Source organism: Scylla paramamosain, chromosome 10 (assembly GCF_035594125.1).
Source record: "Scylla paramamosain isolate STU-SP2022 chromosome 10, ASM3559412v1, whole genome shotgun sequence".
Classification (NCBI taxonomy): Eukaryota; Metazoa; Arthropoda; class Malacostraca; order Decapoda; family Portunidae; genus Scylla; species Scylla paramamosain.
Window position 1 is genome coordinate 12,117,501 of NC_087160.1, and position 16,551 is coordinate 12,134,051.

General features: G+C 36.6%; 2 protein-coding genes across 14 annotated transcripts in view; both read left to right on the forward strand.

Annotated features, from left to right (window-relative positions):
• LOC135104236 (serine/arginine repetitive matrix protein 1-like) overlaps window positions 1–4,683 on the forward strand; it is an 18,996-nt gene extending 14,313 nt beyond the window's left edge. For 8 of the 13 annotated variants that reach the window (XM_064011392.1, XM_064011394.1, XM_064011393.1 and 5 more), the window contains 4 exons: window positions 1–98; window positions 1,812–2,088; window positions 2,718–2,816; window positions 4,377–4,683. The exon at window positions 1–98 is cut by the window's left edge and continues 103 nt beyond it. In XM_064011392.1, coding sequence (XP_063867462.1) covers window positions 1–98; window positions 1,812–2,088; window positions 2,718–2,816; window positions 4,377–4,499 — 597 coding nt within the window. In that variant the 3' untranslated portion in view covers window positions 4,500–4,683. The remainder of the gene's footprint in view (window positions 99–1,811; window positions 2,089–2,717; window positions 2,817–4,376) is intronic. The other 5 variants (XM_064011396.1, XM_064011398.1, XM_064011397.1 and 2 more) reach the window with 1 other exon arrangement.
• Window positions 4,684–9,252: 4,569 nt separating this feature from the next.
• Window positions 9,253–12,527, forward strand: LOC135104240 (Golgi SNAP receptor complex member 1-like). Its single transcript, XM_064011410.1, has 3 exons — window positions 9,253–9,492; window positions 10,026–10,161; window positions 11,695–12,527. Exons 1-3 carry the CDS (start codon window positions 9,263–9,265, stop codon window positions 12,082–12,084), a joined length of 756 nt encoding a protein of 251 aa, XP_063867480.1. The 5' UTR covers window positions 9,253–9,262; the 3' UTR covers window positions 12,085–12,527.
• Window positions 12,528–16,551: the final 4,024 nt, after the last annotated feature.

Sequence of the window (16,551 nt, forward strand, 5' to 3'; positions counted from 1 at the left end):
ACAAAGAAACACAACATTAATAATGCCAGCCGTCTCATGCAGCTTGCCAACTACTCGGCAGACACTATCAAAGAGGTCCAGTACAAGCTGACCAGAAAGTGAGTTATACATTCAAACCAAACATATTCACAAACAGTTCATCTTTGCTTTTTCCTCTCCATTTTGTTAAAGTTTTAGAAGTTTTCTTTGACCTGAAGACTAAGTACATTTTTTTTCACTCTTCCAAATACTTAATGCTCAGCTGTAGTTAATGCTTCAATTATGTGTAGGATATTTGTAGGTCCACTTCATAAAGGTGGAGGTACAAATTCTTATTTTTCCATTATTTAGTTATTTTATTTATTTATTTATTTATTTATATTTTTATTATTATTTTTTCTCTCTCTCTCTCTCTCTCTCTCTCTCTCTCTCTCTCTCTCTCTCTCTCTCTCTCTCTCTCTCTCTCTCTCTCTCTCTCTCTCTCTCTCTCTCTCTCTCTAAATTATTAGTGGTATCATCTGTTAGTTGTGTGTGTGTGTGTACAAGAGAGAGAGAGTGAGAGAGAGAGAGAGATACGTGTGTTTGTATAGTGGGAGTTGCAAGTTTATGCTTAAAACTCCTGTTTTGCAAATATTTCCACAAAAGTTTGGAAAGTGCAAAATAGTGTGGTAAAATGGTGCTATTAAAAAAAGGCATTTGTGAGAATTTTGCTTTTTCAATCATCATACTGAATTGTATTTATATTGATCAGCTGCTCACATAGTAAAGATAGTAAGATGTTGGATTGTGATCATATGGCTATGGTGCTAAACTCTGAGAGTGGGCACTTAGTGTAGAACAATCACAAAGAAAAATTACTGTGTCCATGTTCGTTAGTTAAAAGCAAAAAGAACTTTGTTGGATCTGGTCATCATTCTTGCTTCCCATTTTGTAGATGTCTATTGTTTTGTAGTAAGGATAGGTTTGCTGATGAAGGTATTAGCAAAGAGGAAAGTGGAGGGTTTTGATTTAGAGTCCAGAGCAAAATAAATTGAAGTGGTAGGAGGAAGTAATTCAGTTTCTAATGAAGATATGACTCAACTTTATTTACACCAGTAGCCTGTAGAATAGTTGTGTATGGCTGGGTTTATCACACAGCACCATCAGGAGGTGGTTTCAGCTTGGTAGCTGAAACTGCCTTTTTTTTACCTACCATCTCTACCTGCATCTTCCACACAATTTATCCTCATAATATTGTTAGACGCTGATTGAGATTTTCTCTTGCTGGCACTGATACTAGTGTTGCATGTTCTATCCTATCACCAAAGGATAGCTAAATCCTGTTGAAGAGCAGCAAGGGAAGGATCTCTTTAGAACCACATAGCTCTCCCACTTCAGGGTATTCCACATTGCCACACCAGTATTTGACCATTTTTGCACAAAATTTACCATTGCATTAGCAAACCATTTGTCCAGCATTACTTAATGATGTGAAAATCCCTATAAGGTAATGCTGTACTCATCTACTCTACTATATTTTATGTGAAATTCATTTAATTGACAGTGGAGGATTGTTATAAATTGTCAGGTGCATAGAGGTTACTTTGAAAGTAAAAAAGCTTCCATATTTACTTGTGCTGTTCTATTCTGTGTGTATGTGTGTGTGTGTGTGTGTGTGTGTGTGTGTGTGTGTGTGTGTGTGTGTGTGTGTGTGTGTGTGTGTGTGTATTTTTGCAATCTTTATTGCATGTTTGGCACTTTGCTTGTCTACCTGCCTACCTGCCTACCTGCCTTAATGAAAGAGAAAGAGAGGAAAGAGTGTGAAAATTACGCCATAGTACCTGCCTTGACAGGAATGAGCCCAACCACAATGCCTCTGCCAGTGATGATTCGGACTCCGGGGACACCAGACCAGACCGACGGGCGTCCAAACGAAGGTCGCGCTCTCTGTTAGACTCACCATCACCAAGGCAAAGGAGACGACTAGATTCAGGTTCACCAGATGGCTCAATGGAGGAAGAGGAAGAGGAGGATGATGGCTCCTCTAGCAGAGAGTCTTCACCTGTGGAGAAGAAGAAGAAAAAGAAAAAGAAGAAGCACAAGAAGAAGGATAGCAGTTCAGACTCAGACGTGAGTACCTTGGACTGACTAAGAAGTTATTAGGGAAAACATGCAGCAGTCATGCATTCTCACTTTAGTACATTCTCTCTCTCTCTCTCTCTCTCTCTCTCTCTCTCTCTCTCTCTCTCTCTCTCTCTCTCTCTCTCTCTCTCTCTCTCTCTCTCTCTCTCTCTCTCTCTCTCTCTCTCTCTCATTTATTTGAATTTAATTTAATCACAGATTTGGTTACCTGGACAAAATAGGTAAATGGAACATGAATTAGGGGACATTGTCAATAAGAAAACCAGAATGTGCAGGAATGAACAGAAGCAAGTGGATATTTCTGTCATGGTCGCTTCTTGAAGGAAATTTTAAGTTTTGGCTCAAGCCATCATACAATGAATCAAAATATCCCAACAACTCATTGCTCCAATTGTTCATGTACAGCATTATTTTCTTTGTAGCATATGGTATTTTTATCCATTGATATTCCACAGTTTTTGCTTCAGGACTTGGTTTTCATTTTCCTTGTTCAGGAAAAGTTGTGGAATTTATTACTTGAAACACACGCAACATTTAAACAACAATGTGTGTTTGTGTTTGTAGAAGTTTATGCATGCCCACTGACTCATGACTAATATCTTGTAAATCTCCTCTAGGTCTCAGAGGCAGAAGAAAAGAAAAAGAAGAAAAAAGACAAGAAGAAGAAGCACAAGAAACACAAAAAACAAAAGAAACACAAGAAGCACAGGCACGAGGTGAGCGATAGTGAATGATAAGCAGATGGCATTCATGAAGCCAGTTTCTCATTTATATTCATTCTAAATTCTTTTCTCTTAATTTGTTAGTGCCAACAACTTGTTTACCACTGTTGTGGTGTGGCATACACCATTTTTGGTCTAGTTGCATTTGATAACACACACACACACACAGAAGGGTATGACTAATGTTCTTCCAAACTTTCTGTAATGTGAAATCCATGCCTTTTCTGCTTGATGAATAAGAGTTAAAGAACACATTCAAGTTGTCCATCCAGCAAGGAATCCAAACCCCATATCTCTCAGGTGTGAGCTGGATGTTATCATCATTACACTACCTTGTCCACATGTTTTGAAATTTCTCTCTCTCTCTCTCTCTCTCTCTCTCTCTCTCTCTCTCTCTCTCTCTCTCTCTCTCTCTCTCTCTCTCTCTCTCTCTCTCTCTCTCTCTCTCTCTCTCTCTCTCTCTCTCTCTCTCTCTCTCTCTCTCTCAATCTAAATAAATATTTCAAATTGTGGATGATATTTTTGCTCAACTCAGTAAAGAAGAGGTAAGATAAAGTAGTTGCTATATGACAAAATAAAGTATTATTGTCTTATTGTTTTTCATTCCTCGACTTGATGTATATTCCCATCATATTTCTGGGTTCAAAGAACTTCATTGTTCTTGATCACAAGATAAATTCTTTACTTTAGTTACTTTTTACAAATTGGTGTGACTTGCATGATGTTTTCTGTACAAGTCAGTCAGTCCTATTGCATGCATGTATATGCTACTGCTTTGCCTTTCTTTACAGTAATTAATGTGCATATATGTTTATGTTGTAAGTGATTGGTTGTGTACTGGTGCAGATATTTATAGGTATGTTTTGCAATCAATGAAGAAATTAAATAGGATCACAAAAATTAATTGCAGTATAACATTGTCTATTTCCTGAGAAACAATTATATATATATATTTGTAAAGCAGATCTTCATTTGGCTTGGTGACCAGAGTGGTGGTTTGAGTGCCATTAGTTCTTGTATTCAGTATTTTGTCACTTACAAAATATTTTTTCTAACTTGCAATGGTGTCTGAAACAGATCCTTGTGATGATGAACATGCATACTTGAATATACATTGTCTTGGGTGGTGACAACCCATAGTTTTGAATATACAGAGAAGTCCTGTTATATTTGTGGTATACCATGAATATCTTCTAAAAATAAAATTAGTTTTATATATATATATATATTTATTTTATTTTATTCATTGAATTCCCATTATATAAATGAGCACACTCCTCACCCATTTCTGAGAATATTCCCTGTCATTTAAGAACATGATTTTGATCACTACTGATAACATTTTAATGCATTTGATGTAATTAATTCTTTCAGTTGTTGGTCTTGTATTTAATTATTCTTACTGTTCATTTCCCTTGCTAGCAAGCTGAGGCTTAATCTCAGCTTCTTAAGCTCTCAGCAGCTTATCTAGATATTGGATATCAGTTTATTTCTATGTTCCAACCACATACTCTAGAAAAGTTTATAAAAACCTCTCCCCACCTCCCTCACCAGGAGTCTGAAAGTGAGTCAGAGGAAAGCGTCGGTGGGGAGGAGCTGGAGCGCAAGTTAAGAGAGAAGGCACTGCTCTCCATGAAACGTCAGGAGCGGTCCTCAGTGGCTTCAGAGTCAGACTAGAGTCTGGGTCCTTGAGGTAGCTCGCTGAGGGCAGCCTCTTCTTTGGTAGGAAGTCAGTGTCGCTCTTGCCTCACCCTCTTAGGTTTGATAAGAAGGTAATTTTACGTTATAGGATAATGTCTGTGTGATGGCAAAGATGGAAAAATGACTGATCAATATCTAAAAGTAAAATCTGATGAATGAACTTATGTATGATTTTTCTCCCCACATGTTGCAGACTCCTACCAACAGGGATTGTTTATTTATTTTATACCACACTTCTGCTCAGCTACACGGAAATTAGATGAGTGCTTCCTTTTTTATTTTCACACTAAAAATGAGGTTTATGTTCAACTATGAAACGGATAGCTTTATTTATTTAGCATGTATAATTTAAGGCTGGTTATAGGAGTAGAGATTGCTGACACTTCCTATGATTCTCTCTCTCTCTCTCTCTCTCTCTCTCTCTCTCTCTCTCTCTCTCTCTCTCTCTCTCTCTCTCTCTCTCTCTCCTCTCTCTCTCTCTCTCTCTCTCTCTCTCTCTCTCTCATAGTTGGGAACCTGCTGACTTAATTACATTTATTTCATTTTTCTCATCGATAAGTACAGATGATAGTTTGTTGCTGATCAGATAACAATACTGTGGTAAGGTTATCAACTGGTTTCAAGCCAGCTGATTTCATTTTTAAAGCAAATTTAGAATGATTATTTAAAAGTTTTTATTTTATACATTCATGGAATCTAAAGAGGATTACCACCAAAAAAATTTCTACACTCCCATCCTTACACTTCTTGCATATTGTAATCCTTATTCTTGACTTGTAAAATATTGTTGAATTCTGTCTTCCTATTTTAGAGAGATGTTTCATATCTTTACTTTTTTCTTGTCCATTTTCAACCTTGACAGCTAAGTTGACAAGAATATATCAGGTATTAAAGGGGTAGAGAAAGAGAATCTCTTCATCCCACTTATACCATGTTCATGAAAAAAAAAAATACAAAAATGTCATTTTCATAATTCTTCTCTAAGTAAAAACAAAAATAATCAATATCTCAATTTGGTGGATGGAGAGCAACAGGCTAGTGTGTTTGGCTGTTTAAGCTGGTGATATAATAATCAATAATATCTCAATTTGGTGGATGCAGAGCCACAGGCTAGTGTGTTTGGCTGTTTAAGGTGGTGGCATACTCCGTCCATTCCACTCCACTGATGGGTGTTCTGTGTTGGTATCAGTATCACTTTTGATGCCTGTCATTTTATATATATATATATATATATATATATATATATATATATATATATATATATATATATATATATATATATATATATATATAATTTTTTTTTTATTATTATTTTTTGGGTAACACTTATTGGGATGAAAAGAACTGGTCATTGTTTAGCCAAGCATCAAAACAAGGCCAAAAACTATGCATGATGCTGGCTATGCATATATATATATATATATATATATATATATATATATATATATATATATATATATATATATATATATATATATATATATATATATATAAAAGAAAAGTAATAGGGAGTACACTTCATACTTAGAGTATTTCTTATGCATTATATTCAATATAAGGCAAGAATTTTTCATGCACACAAGTATGATGTTATCCAATGATCCTCTGACACCCATACTATCCAGCTACCTATTATTTTCAGGGATAAAGGGACCAAGCTGACTCACAACTCTTCCATTTTTCCATGAGGTGTTGGATCTATATATATATATATATATATATATATATATATATATATATATATATATATATATATATATATATATATATATATATATATATATATATATATATATATATATATATCATTTATCTCTGTGTGCTGTCTTCAATACACAGGCACTTTTCAGATAATCATTATTCATTGTTTTAAATGCAGAGTCCATGTTCACATGCATTAGCCTTTGTTACTTAACTGAAGCTTGCCAAACCATACAGTTAAGTACTACTACTCTGTCAATTTCCATTGTTGGTTTATCTTCAAAATATTTAACTTGATTAAATCATACTCCATTCTTTATGGTTAAATCAACACAGTCTGCTCATTGTCATTATTTCACTGATGTTTTGAATCAGAAGCTTCCTCCTTAATCCCTCACTTATTTAGACATATCTTCTAGTACCACTGCATGTGCACTTTATTGCACTGGCATATTTTTCTACCGTGCATTGCAATTCTCACTCAAGATGCACGGTCTACCTTCAATCTGTCTTTGACTTGTTACAAAGTAGAGCTAACTTTTCTGCACCCTGCACCTATCTTATCTCCCAAGATGATAAATTTACAGGATATACTGCAGATATGATTAATTAGGCTATCTAGACAGCTCTGCACTGCATCTCTTGTGCCCCCCATTCACCACACACCATACGTACTGCATATAGCCAAACGTAATTTTTTATCACTGATACACTGTACACACTTTTCATAATCTTTTACTTTTAATTCCATTTATTTGCCCATTTACCATTTGGACTCCTTGCATTTGTTGAATTATCTACCATGAAAACCAATCCTGTATACAATATTTCCTGGGACAGATCCGGTTTTTACACATGACAATGTTTTCACTAATTTAATTTAAATACTAGATTGTCATCTTCCTTAACAGGTATTCGTGTAGCATTTGGTAGTGAAGTGAAATAAAATAAAGAGGATGGAATCCCAACCACTGCATTCTGCCCTTTTTTTGTTACCCTTAAAGACATGGAAGAAGTACAGTGGCAGAGAACTTCCAGTAAGAGTCCTCCATACCAGCTCTTAACGCGGTCAGAAATTTATCCAGGTAGTAGTTAAGGAGCTCTTGTGATGCAGAGACCTCATAGACTAACTGGTTGCAAGTATCATCTGATTCACAGCAACTTATTGGTGGGAGAAGAATTAATCTCTCTCTCTCTCTCTCTCTCTCTCTCTCTCTCTCTCTCTCTCTCTCTCTCTCTCTCTCTCTCTCTCTCTCTCTCTCTCTCTCTCTCTCTCCTGTAAACCTATCAGAGTTTTATGGTTTTAGGTATCTAGCTTAAGGAATTCTTTAATCATCTTCCCCTTTTCCATTCATTTACACATTTATCTTTTTTTTTTTCGTCATATTTATGTGCTTTCTTTGATGTCACATTGGACCTCAAACTTGGGCAAAGAACAAAGATCATATTGTTCATTGTCAAACTATGGAATTCAGCAACAGAGACCATCGAAATTATGCAATGAAACTGGGTCGTGTGAGTCATTTTCAGTGCCAGACACGTTTCATAAGAACCCGAAGCATCACTGAAGGATGATTAGAAGCCTGGTGGATAATCTTTTTCGAGTACTATAATCACCAAATGTCAAAAAAAAAAAAAGTGCAGGATCGTGGAATTACCACTAAAGACTTCTGTCGAGTTCGTGCCCGCTTTTTTTTTTTTTTTTTTTTAGAGAGAGAGAGAGAGAGAGAGAGAGTGTGTGTGTCTGGTCAAGGATGACAAGGACAAAAATCAATAAAATAAAAATTAATTAATTAATTAATTAATATTGAAGGTGCGCAGCCTCATTGTGACCACGTCTGCATATACGTAGCTACCAAAGGAAGTTCACGTACACTGCATTTAAAATAGTTTTCAGCAGCAAGAAAATGATAGGCAGTTCTAACACCCCTTCTTAATGGGTTTGGTTCCCTAGGATTTCTTCCTCTCAAATTTCCACTTCTTGCAGTGGAGGGATACAGCACGAATCACTTTTAATGGTTGATTCGTATGGTTTCAGCGTACTGATTGTATTCCAAGCGTCGCAGAAGAGCTGAGGGCAATGTCGTAGCACAAGGTTGTCGACTTCAAGGGATATGGCAGTGAAAATAAATTTATTTATTTATTTATTTATTTTGTGGACGTATTTTCGGAAAATATTGATAGCGCTTTTGCATATATCTTACTTTTTTATAGATGGCTGAGATAATATATATATATATATATATATATATATATATATATATATATATATATATATATATATATATATATATATATATATATATATATATATATATATATATATATATATATGTGTGTGTGTGTGTGTGTGTGTGTGTGTGTGTGTGTGTGTGTGTGTGTATTCACTTATTTATTTGTTTTACCAGTCTATTATTATTATTATTATTATTATTATTATTATTATTATTATTATTATTATTACTATTATTATTATTATTATTCGTGTATGTGTGTGTGTGTGTTAATTTTAACTGATAACTGAGTCACTTATTAGAGGGGTGAGCAGGAATGATGATGATGACTCAGTGTGTGCCTTCCGTGGATGCGTATACAGAAATCTGAACATGATTCTTCCTTGAGTCAAGCGTGTATTATCCACAGCCCTCCTTTCTATTGACGTGTACGGTTGTACGCACCGGCGGGACGCAGTGACTTTGGGTACGTGACCCCGCCGAAGGATGCACTCCTAGGGGCGGGTGGAAATAACTATTCTTAAATAACATTTACACAATATTATGCCAATTTATATAAGTTTTGTTAATTTGGTTACTATTTTACTGCAATCTTTTGAAATTTAACAAATACATTTATAATAATGGTCATTACTCAGACGTGTAATGTTATGTACTCTATATCAAGTTTATGTATTGGATAAAAAAAATTTAGCTTTTGAAAGAATATATTTAAGATGGGCAAGTTAAAAAATATTTTGACAAAATATGTATTATAATACACACAAATGTATCAGGATGAATTTTGAATATAGAAAAACCGGTATGGAAAGTCACCAGAACGACGCACGTACGTATGGAGTGCAAATGTCAACATCCGAGGAAGTTGAAGTTAAAATGTCCTTTGAGGATTTACGGAAGCGAGCAAGGCAGTTAGAAAGTGAGATTGACGTGAAGTTGGTGTCGTTCAGCAAGATAGCAGCCAGTTATGGGAGCAGCAGTGCAGCCATCAACACAAATCCCGAGAGTGTCTCCTTACTCTCGGGGGACCAAATGTGAGCCCGCCCTGCCCTCCCCATGCCTTCCAGGGACACACATCACTGCCCTGACCCCATCGCCTCCACTTCACCATTCCATCCTCGCCTCATTCTTAGCCCGCTTTCACTCATGTAGGGTTATGTAATCACCCACTCACCTTTCCTGTTCTGGTAAATTTTCGGGAAACAGCGACGACCAGGTAATCCTTGCATGTTTTAGTGTGTAGATCCTCTTCAGGCAAGCATACTGTTGAATTGTAAACATTTAGAGAGGTCCAGAGGGTCAAGTCCTTAATTAGGAGGTTAGCTTTGCATGACTCGCTCATCTTTATATCTTCACTAGAGAAACTGATCTTTTAAGTCAATGTGTGGTATCAGATGAACCATAGACCAGCATACACCTAACATAAATAGAGAATTGCAGTCAAGAAAAGATTTAGAAAATGCTAATCAGCTTCTGTTGTACATTTTTATTTAGTTTATCTTGAGTGATATTTATGAGCAAAGATATTATTAATAGGTTATTTAAAATACTCGTATGCATGTTCCAGGTATGAGACCATTTCTGTCGAGCTGGAGCAGCTGTTGACAGCACTCACAGACATCAATGAGAGGATGAACAACTGTCCCCATGGCTCCTCAGTGGCTACCATTCATACCTTACAGCGGCACCGTGACATCCTGCAGGTGTGAAGTGACTCTGTTCAAGTCACTGCCATGTGAACTTGACATTCTTACTCATGCAAAACCAGTTCTTGTATGAAATCATCTTTGTTACAGATAACGATGCAGAAAACTTGAAAATTTAAGATATTACATCATGTTACTTGGTTTTTGATTGTACTAAAATGTTTTTTTTTATCATAAATTAATTGCTGTTTATACAAGAAAACAGTTGATTAAGAGATTTATAACTTTTGTTGTTCATTTATTTTCCAAAATCCCAGAGTATAAAAATTTCACTTCATCTGTTTGTATTGTGACCTCATAGGGTGATTTTGCCAGATGTCCAGATGAATGTATCAATCCTAGTTTTACAGAACTGTGATGGATTGCTCTGGATATTCTTCTCAGTGATATTTATTGTAACTTCATCTCTAGGCTGGAACAGAACAGCAGTCACAATGAAGTGAATTCACGTTTAACCTCTAGCAAAGCAAGAATAATGGAAGAATCTTTTAGTATTATAAATGGTTTAGCAAGCATTTTCTCTTGGAAAAAAATATATATATTAGGAACACTCATACATATGTTTTACCAGCAATTATTGATGCTTACTGATAAATAGCAGTTTACATCAGATTTTTTTTTTATTATTTTTGAAAGATTTCCAGTGTTGCGCTAATGTGTATAGGGGATAAATTTGTAATAAGGGCAAATTAGTGTGAGGTGATTTTATGTAGGGTGAGTTTGTATTGTGATGAATTTACTAGATGATTTGTGTGTGTGTGTGTGTGTGTGTGTGTGTGTGTGTGTGTGTGTGTGTGTGTGTGTGTGTGTGTGTGTGTGTGTGTGTGTGTGTGTGTGAGTGTATGGTTGGGATGAGGCATATGTTTATTTACATTAATTACATCTCTGTTGAGTGGGAGCACCTAAAGAGGTACTATTATGATTTTTTGCTGAAATGACTGTCAGTTTGATGAAGACATCCATCTTTTTGTGCTGAGTGCTTGATAGAGATGATTGTCACTAGCATGAAAAAACATATTCCATACACTTTCTATAAGCCTTAAAACTCCTAAACCTTGATTCAACTGAGCTTATTCTCAAAGGTGCCCTTGATAGGGAAGTGGCTGTAAAATGTTACATTAGCCATCCATCTCCTGAAACTCATCCTCTTTCTGTTTTTGTCTGTAACCATGTCAAATTTATCCTACAACATGTCAGACTATGTCATAATGATGTTTTCTCTGGCTTTGATTTTGAGAAGGCTTATAGTCTTGGTGAGCTTCTCTTATTCTCAAAAAGTGTGATTTGGTGTCTGCATCTTGCCTGGTTAAACTTCTTTTATTCACCTATCATTATGCCTGGAAGTGTGTCTACATTCACCATGTTTCCAAGAAGGGTGACCACCTTAATCCTTCAAACTAATAAATCATGAGTATGATCACATTTATATGTAACTTCAAAAAGATTCCAAATTTCATTTTACAATTCGGAAGATATGTAAGTGTCAGAATCTAAAGGCTGAAATATATGTAAAGTCTCATCCATCCACAGGACTACACACATGAGTTCCAGCGAACCAACAACACTATCAAATCCCGGAGAGAACGGGAGCAGCTGTTGGGGACTGGGCGCAATGGAGGCAAGAGTCTGGCTGGTCTCTCCCGCCGTGACCTTTACCTGAAAGAGAGTGAACACCTAGCCAACTCTGAGGGACTGGTTGATGAACAGATCACCATTGCTATGGATACCCGGGACCACTTGAAGACACAGCGGCAGACATTCAAGATGATACAAACAAAGGTTAATGATCTTTCTAATCGGTTCCCAATGTTTAACTCTCTGATGACCAAGATCAATATCCGTAAGAGGCGTGATTCCCTCATTCTGGGCACCGTCATTGGGGTTTGTCTCACTTTCATGCTTTGGTGGATGTTTTTCTAGTACTCTAAGAGTAGCTTACTTTTTTTTTTAACTCTCTCTCTCTCTCTCTCTCTCTCTCTCTCTCTCTCTCTCTCTCTCTCTCTCTCTCTCTCTCTCTCTCTCTCTCTCTCTCTCTCTCTCTCTCTCTCTCTCTCTCTCATTTTTGCTCTATTTTTTTCCACAATCATCCTTACTCTTCTTAATATTACAGAGATTTTTATTTTTCTTTCCCTGTTTTCTTAAAATTAGTCACTCACACATGGAAAGGTTTCATTTGGGCACACAGAGTTTCAAGTGTGGCTTGCAGACAATATGAAGAGAGTATTACTTTTGCCTTTCATTATGTAATGTATGTATGTATGTATATGACTTAATCAGTGATGTATAAAATGTATTATCCATAATTTTAAGTGCTGCAAGAAACTATATAAGATATTTGATTAAAATATGAATTACTAAAGAAATAAGTATATTTGACCTGGCACTCATCATTTAATTCCTTTATCTTTGCTATAAATGTTGAAAACATACACACACAATTCCATAATTGTGCTAACTTAGTTACATCAACACTGCGTAAGAGATGGCAAAAAAGAGAATACAGTATCCTCTTGAGTTTTATGCTTGCTTTCTTCTGAACCCATGACGTTAAACTAGAGGACTGCAAAACTCAGGCTATTGAAAACACAAAAAAAACACTTATTCATTCTGGCAGCATGGCCCAGAAATGTGTGTTTTATCCTCGTATACAACGTGAAGCAGTGCTGTGTCATTGCATCTGAAACTGTGTGTGTGTGTGTGCATATTTTGTCCTCACATCTGGTATGATGCAGCACTTCACCCATGCAGTGCCATCACAACCAAAAACTGTGTGTGTGTGTGTGTGTGTGTGTTTTGTTCTCACATCTGGTGTGACAGCACTGCCCATGCAGCACCAGTACATCTAAAACTGTGTGTGTGTGTGTGTGTGTGTGTGTGTGTGTGTGTGTGTGTTTACCTAGTTGTATTTACTATTGTATTGTACAGGGCACAAGTCAAAGCTCATTTTATCTTGTCTCCATACCCATATTTATCTAGTTTCTCTTTAAACATATGTACACTGTTTGCTACAACCACCTCTTCCTTAAAATTATTCCAGATTTCAATAGTTCTATACAGGAAGCTGTACTTTTTGGTGTTGCATTAACATCCACTCTTCTTTATTTTCTTTCCATCCCCTCATCTGCCTCTCTCCCTCCATCTATGGTGCCAAGTCATTTCTGTCTATTCTTTCTATATTGTTTACTAATTTGTACATGCCCATGTACAAATTACAAAATTGTACATAAGGTCTCCTCTTTCTCTTCTCCCTAGTAGTGTTGGTAATCCCATCTCTTCAAGTCTTTTCTCATAGCGTAAGTCTTTCAATTCTGGTACCATCTTTGTTGCTATCCTCTGTATTCTTTCCAGTTTTGATATATCTTTTTTCTACATGGAGCCAAAACTACTGCTGCCTATTCAAATTTAGATTGTATCATGCTTGTTATAATTTTCTTCATCATTTCTTTATTTAAATAGTTAAACGCCATCCTAATGTTTATCAATAAGCTATATGTAGAGCTGAGTATTCCATTTATGTGCCTTTCAGGTGATAATGTGTCCTTAATCATAACTCACAAATCTTTTTCTTCATTACTTTCCATTAGTATTCCTCTTCCCATTTTGTACTTCTATAAAGGTCTCTTCACTCTTTCCTATTTCCAACACGTGGCATTTTCAGGCATTAAATTCTAGTTTCCATATTTGCCTCCATGCATGTATTTTGTCCATATACCTCTGATTTGCCTCTGATTACTGTTCTCATTTGCCTCCCTTGTAAATAATCTTCCATCCATGTCAATGTTGCTCCTTTTATTCCTCCTCCATTCTTTAGCTTCCACATAAGGCTTTTGTAGGGAACTTCAAATGCTTTTTTGAGATCCAGGTATACCACATCAACCCATTTGTCATTCTCTTGCACTCCATCTATTACTCTCATACAGGAGCTCAGTAGATTTGTGACACAGGATCTCCCTTTCCTGAATCCCAATTGCTTTTCTGTAATTATCTTTTCATTTTCTTGATATTCCACCCATCTGTCTTTAATTACTGTTTCCCAAAGCTTGTTATTTATTTATTTTTTTCTTTTTATGTAGGAGGGACACTGGCCAAGGGCAACAAAAATCCAATAAAAAGAAAAACCCACTGAGATGCCAGTCCCAGAAAAGGGTTCAAAGTGGTAGTCAAAAATTAAAGGATAAGTGTTTTGAAACCTCCCTCTTGAAGGAATTCAAGTCATAGAAATACAGAAGCAGGCAGGGAGTTCCAGAGTTTACCAGAGAAAGAGATGAATGATTGAGAATACTGGTTAACTCTTGCATTAGAGAGGTGGACAGAATAAGGATGAGAGAAAGAATAAAGTCTTGTGCAGCGAGCCTGTGGGAAGAGGGGAGGCATGCAGTTAGCAAGATCAGAAGAGCAGTTAGCATGAAAATAGCAGTAGAAGACAGCTAGAGATGCAACATTGTGGCAATGAGAGAGAGGCTGAAGACAGTCAGTTAGAGGAGAGGAGTTGATGAGATGAAAAGCTTTTGATTCCACCCTGTCTAAGAGAGTGGTATGAGTGGAACCCTCCCAGACATGGGAGGCATATTCTATACATGGACAGATAAGGCCCTTGTACAGAGTAAGCAGCTGGGGGAGTGAGAAAAACTGGCGGAGACGTCTCAGAACACCTAACTTCATAGAAGTTGTTTTTAGCTAGAAATGAGATGTGAAGTTTCCAGTTCAGATTATAAGTAAAGGACAGACCGAGGATGTTCAGTGTAGAAGAGGGGGACAGTTGAGTGTCATTGAAGAAGAGGGGATTGTTGTCTGGAAGGCTGTGCCGAGTTGATAGATGAAGGAATTGAGTTTTGAGGCACTGAACAATACCAAGTTTGCTCTGCCCCAATCAGAAATTTCAGAAAGATCAGAAGTCAGGCGTTCTATGGCTTCCCTCCGTGAAATGTTTACTTCCTGAAGTGTTGGAGGTCTACGAAAAGATGTGGAAAAGTGCAGGGTATCATCAGCGCAGGAGTGGATAGGACAATAATTCATTGATGAATAATAAGAAGAGAGTGGGTGACAGAACAGAACCCTGAGGAACACCACTGTTAATAGATTTAGGAGAAGAACAGTGACCATCTACCACAACACCAATAGAACGGTCAGAAAGGAAACTTGAGCTGAAGTTACAGAGAGAAAGATAGAAGCCATAGGAGGGTAGTTTGGAAATCAAAGCTTTGTGCCAGACTCTATCAAAAGCTTTTGATATATCCAATGCAACAGCAAGAGTTTCACCAAAATCTCTAAAAGAGGATGACCAAGACTCAGTAAGGAGAGCAGCCTTGATGGAACCCATACTGGAGATCAAATAAAAAGTTGTGAAGTGACAGATGTTTAAGAATCTTTAGATAGGTAGGAAATTAAAGTAATAGGATGGTAGTTTGAGGGATTAGAATGGTCACCCTTTTTAGGAACAGATTGAGTGTAGGCAAACTTCCAGCAAGAAGGAAACGCAGATGTTGACAAACAGAGCTGAAAGAGTTCGACTAGGCAAAGTGCAAGCACAGAGGCACAGTTTCGGAGAACAATAGGAGGGACCCCATAAGGTCCATAAGCCTTCTGAGGGTTTAGGACAACGAGAGCATGAAAAACATCGTTGCGAAGAATTTTAATAGGTAGCATGAAGTAGTCAGAGGGTGGAGGAGAGGGAAGAACAAGCCATGATTTGTCCAAGGTAGAGTTTTTTAACAAAGGTTTGAGTGAAGAGTTCAGCTTTAGAGATAGATGTGACAGCTTACAGTACTTGTTAGTGACACTAGTCTATAATTTAATGGTTCCATTTTATTTCCCCCTTTGTATATTAGCACTATGTTAACTCTTTTCCATTCCCTTGGTACTTTTCCTTGTCTCAATGAGCTGTTAATTATATCCCATGTGGGTTCTTCCATTTGTTCTCTGCATTCTTTTATTATCCATCCATTTACTTGATCTGGTTCCATAGGTTTTCTAACATCCAACTGTTTCAGCAGTTTCTTGATTTCTTTTCTCTTTACTTGTATCTCCTGTATTCCCTCATTCTGTGATACCACTTTTGGTGGCACAAATTTGGTTTCCTTTGTAAACACAATTTGAAAACTCTCGTTCATTAGTTCACTCATCTCCTCAGTAGTTTCATATTTTTTCCTTCCCTTTTTAACTTGTTTATGCCATCCATATGTTTCATTTTCCCATTTATGTATCTGTAGAAGAGTTTGGGTTCTTCCTTGCATTTTCTTACTATGTCACTTTTAAAGTTTCTTTCTTCTTCTCTTCTTATTTTACTATATTTATTTCCCTAGGATTTCTGTTAAGTTGTCTCATGATTTCCTTTCATGCCCTGTCCTTTTTCTTTTTTTGCTTCTACACATCTGGTATTATACCATT

Bases quoted from the DNA above. Each gene is read 5' to 3' on its own strand.
- LOC135104240 (XM_064011410.1), top strand. From the start codon at position 9,263: ATGGAAAGTCACCAGAACGACGCACGTACGTATGGAGTGCAAATGTCA. The intron at 9,493-10,025 runs GTGAGCCCGCCC...TGCATGTTCCAG, and splicing joins TTACTCTCGGGGGACCAAAT to GTATGAGACCATTTCTGTCG. The intron at 10,162-11,694 runs GTGTGAAGTGAC...ATCCATCCACAG, and splicing joins GGCACCGTGACATCCTGCAG to GACTACACACATGAGTTCCA.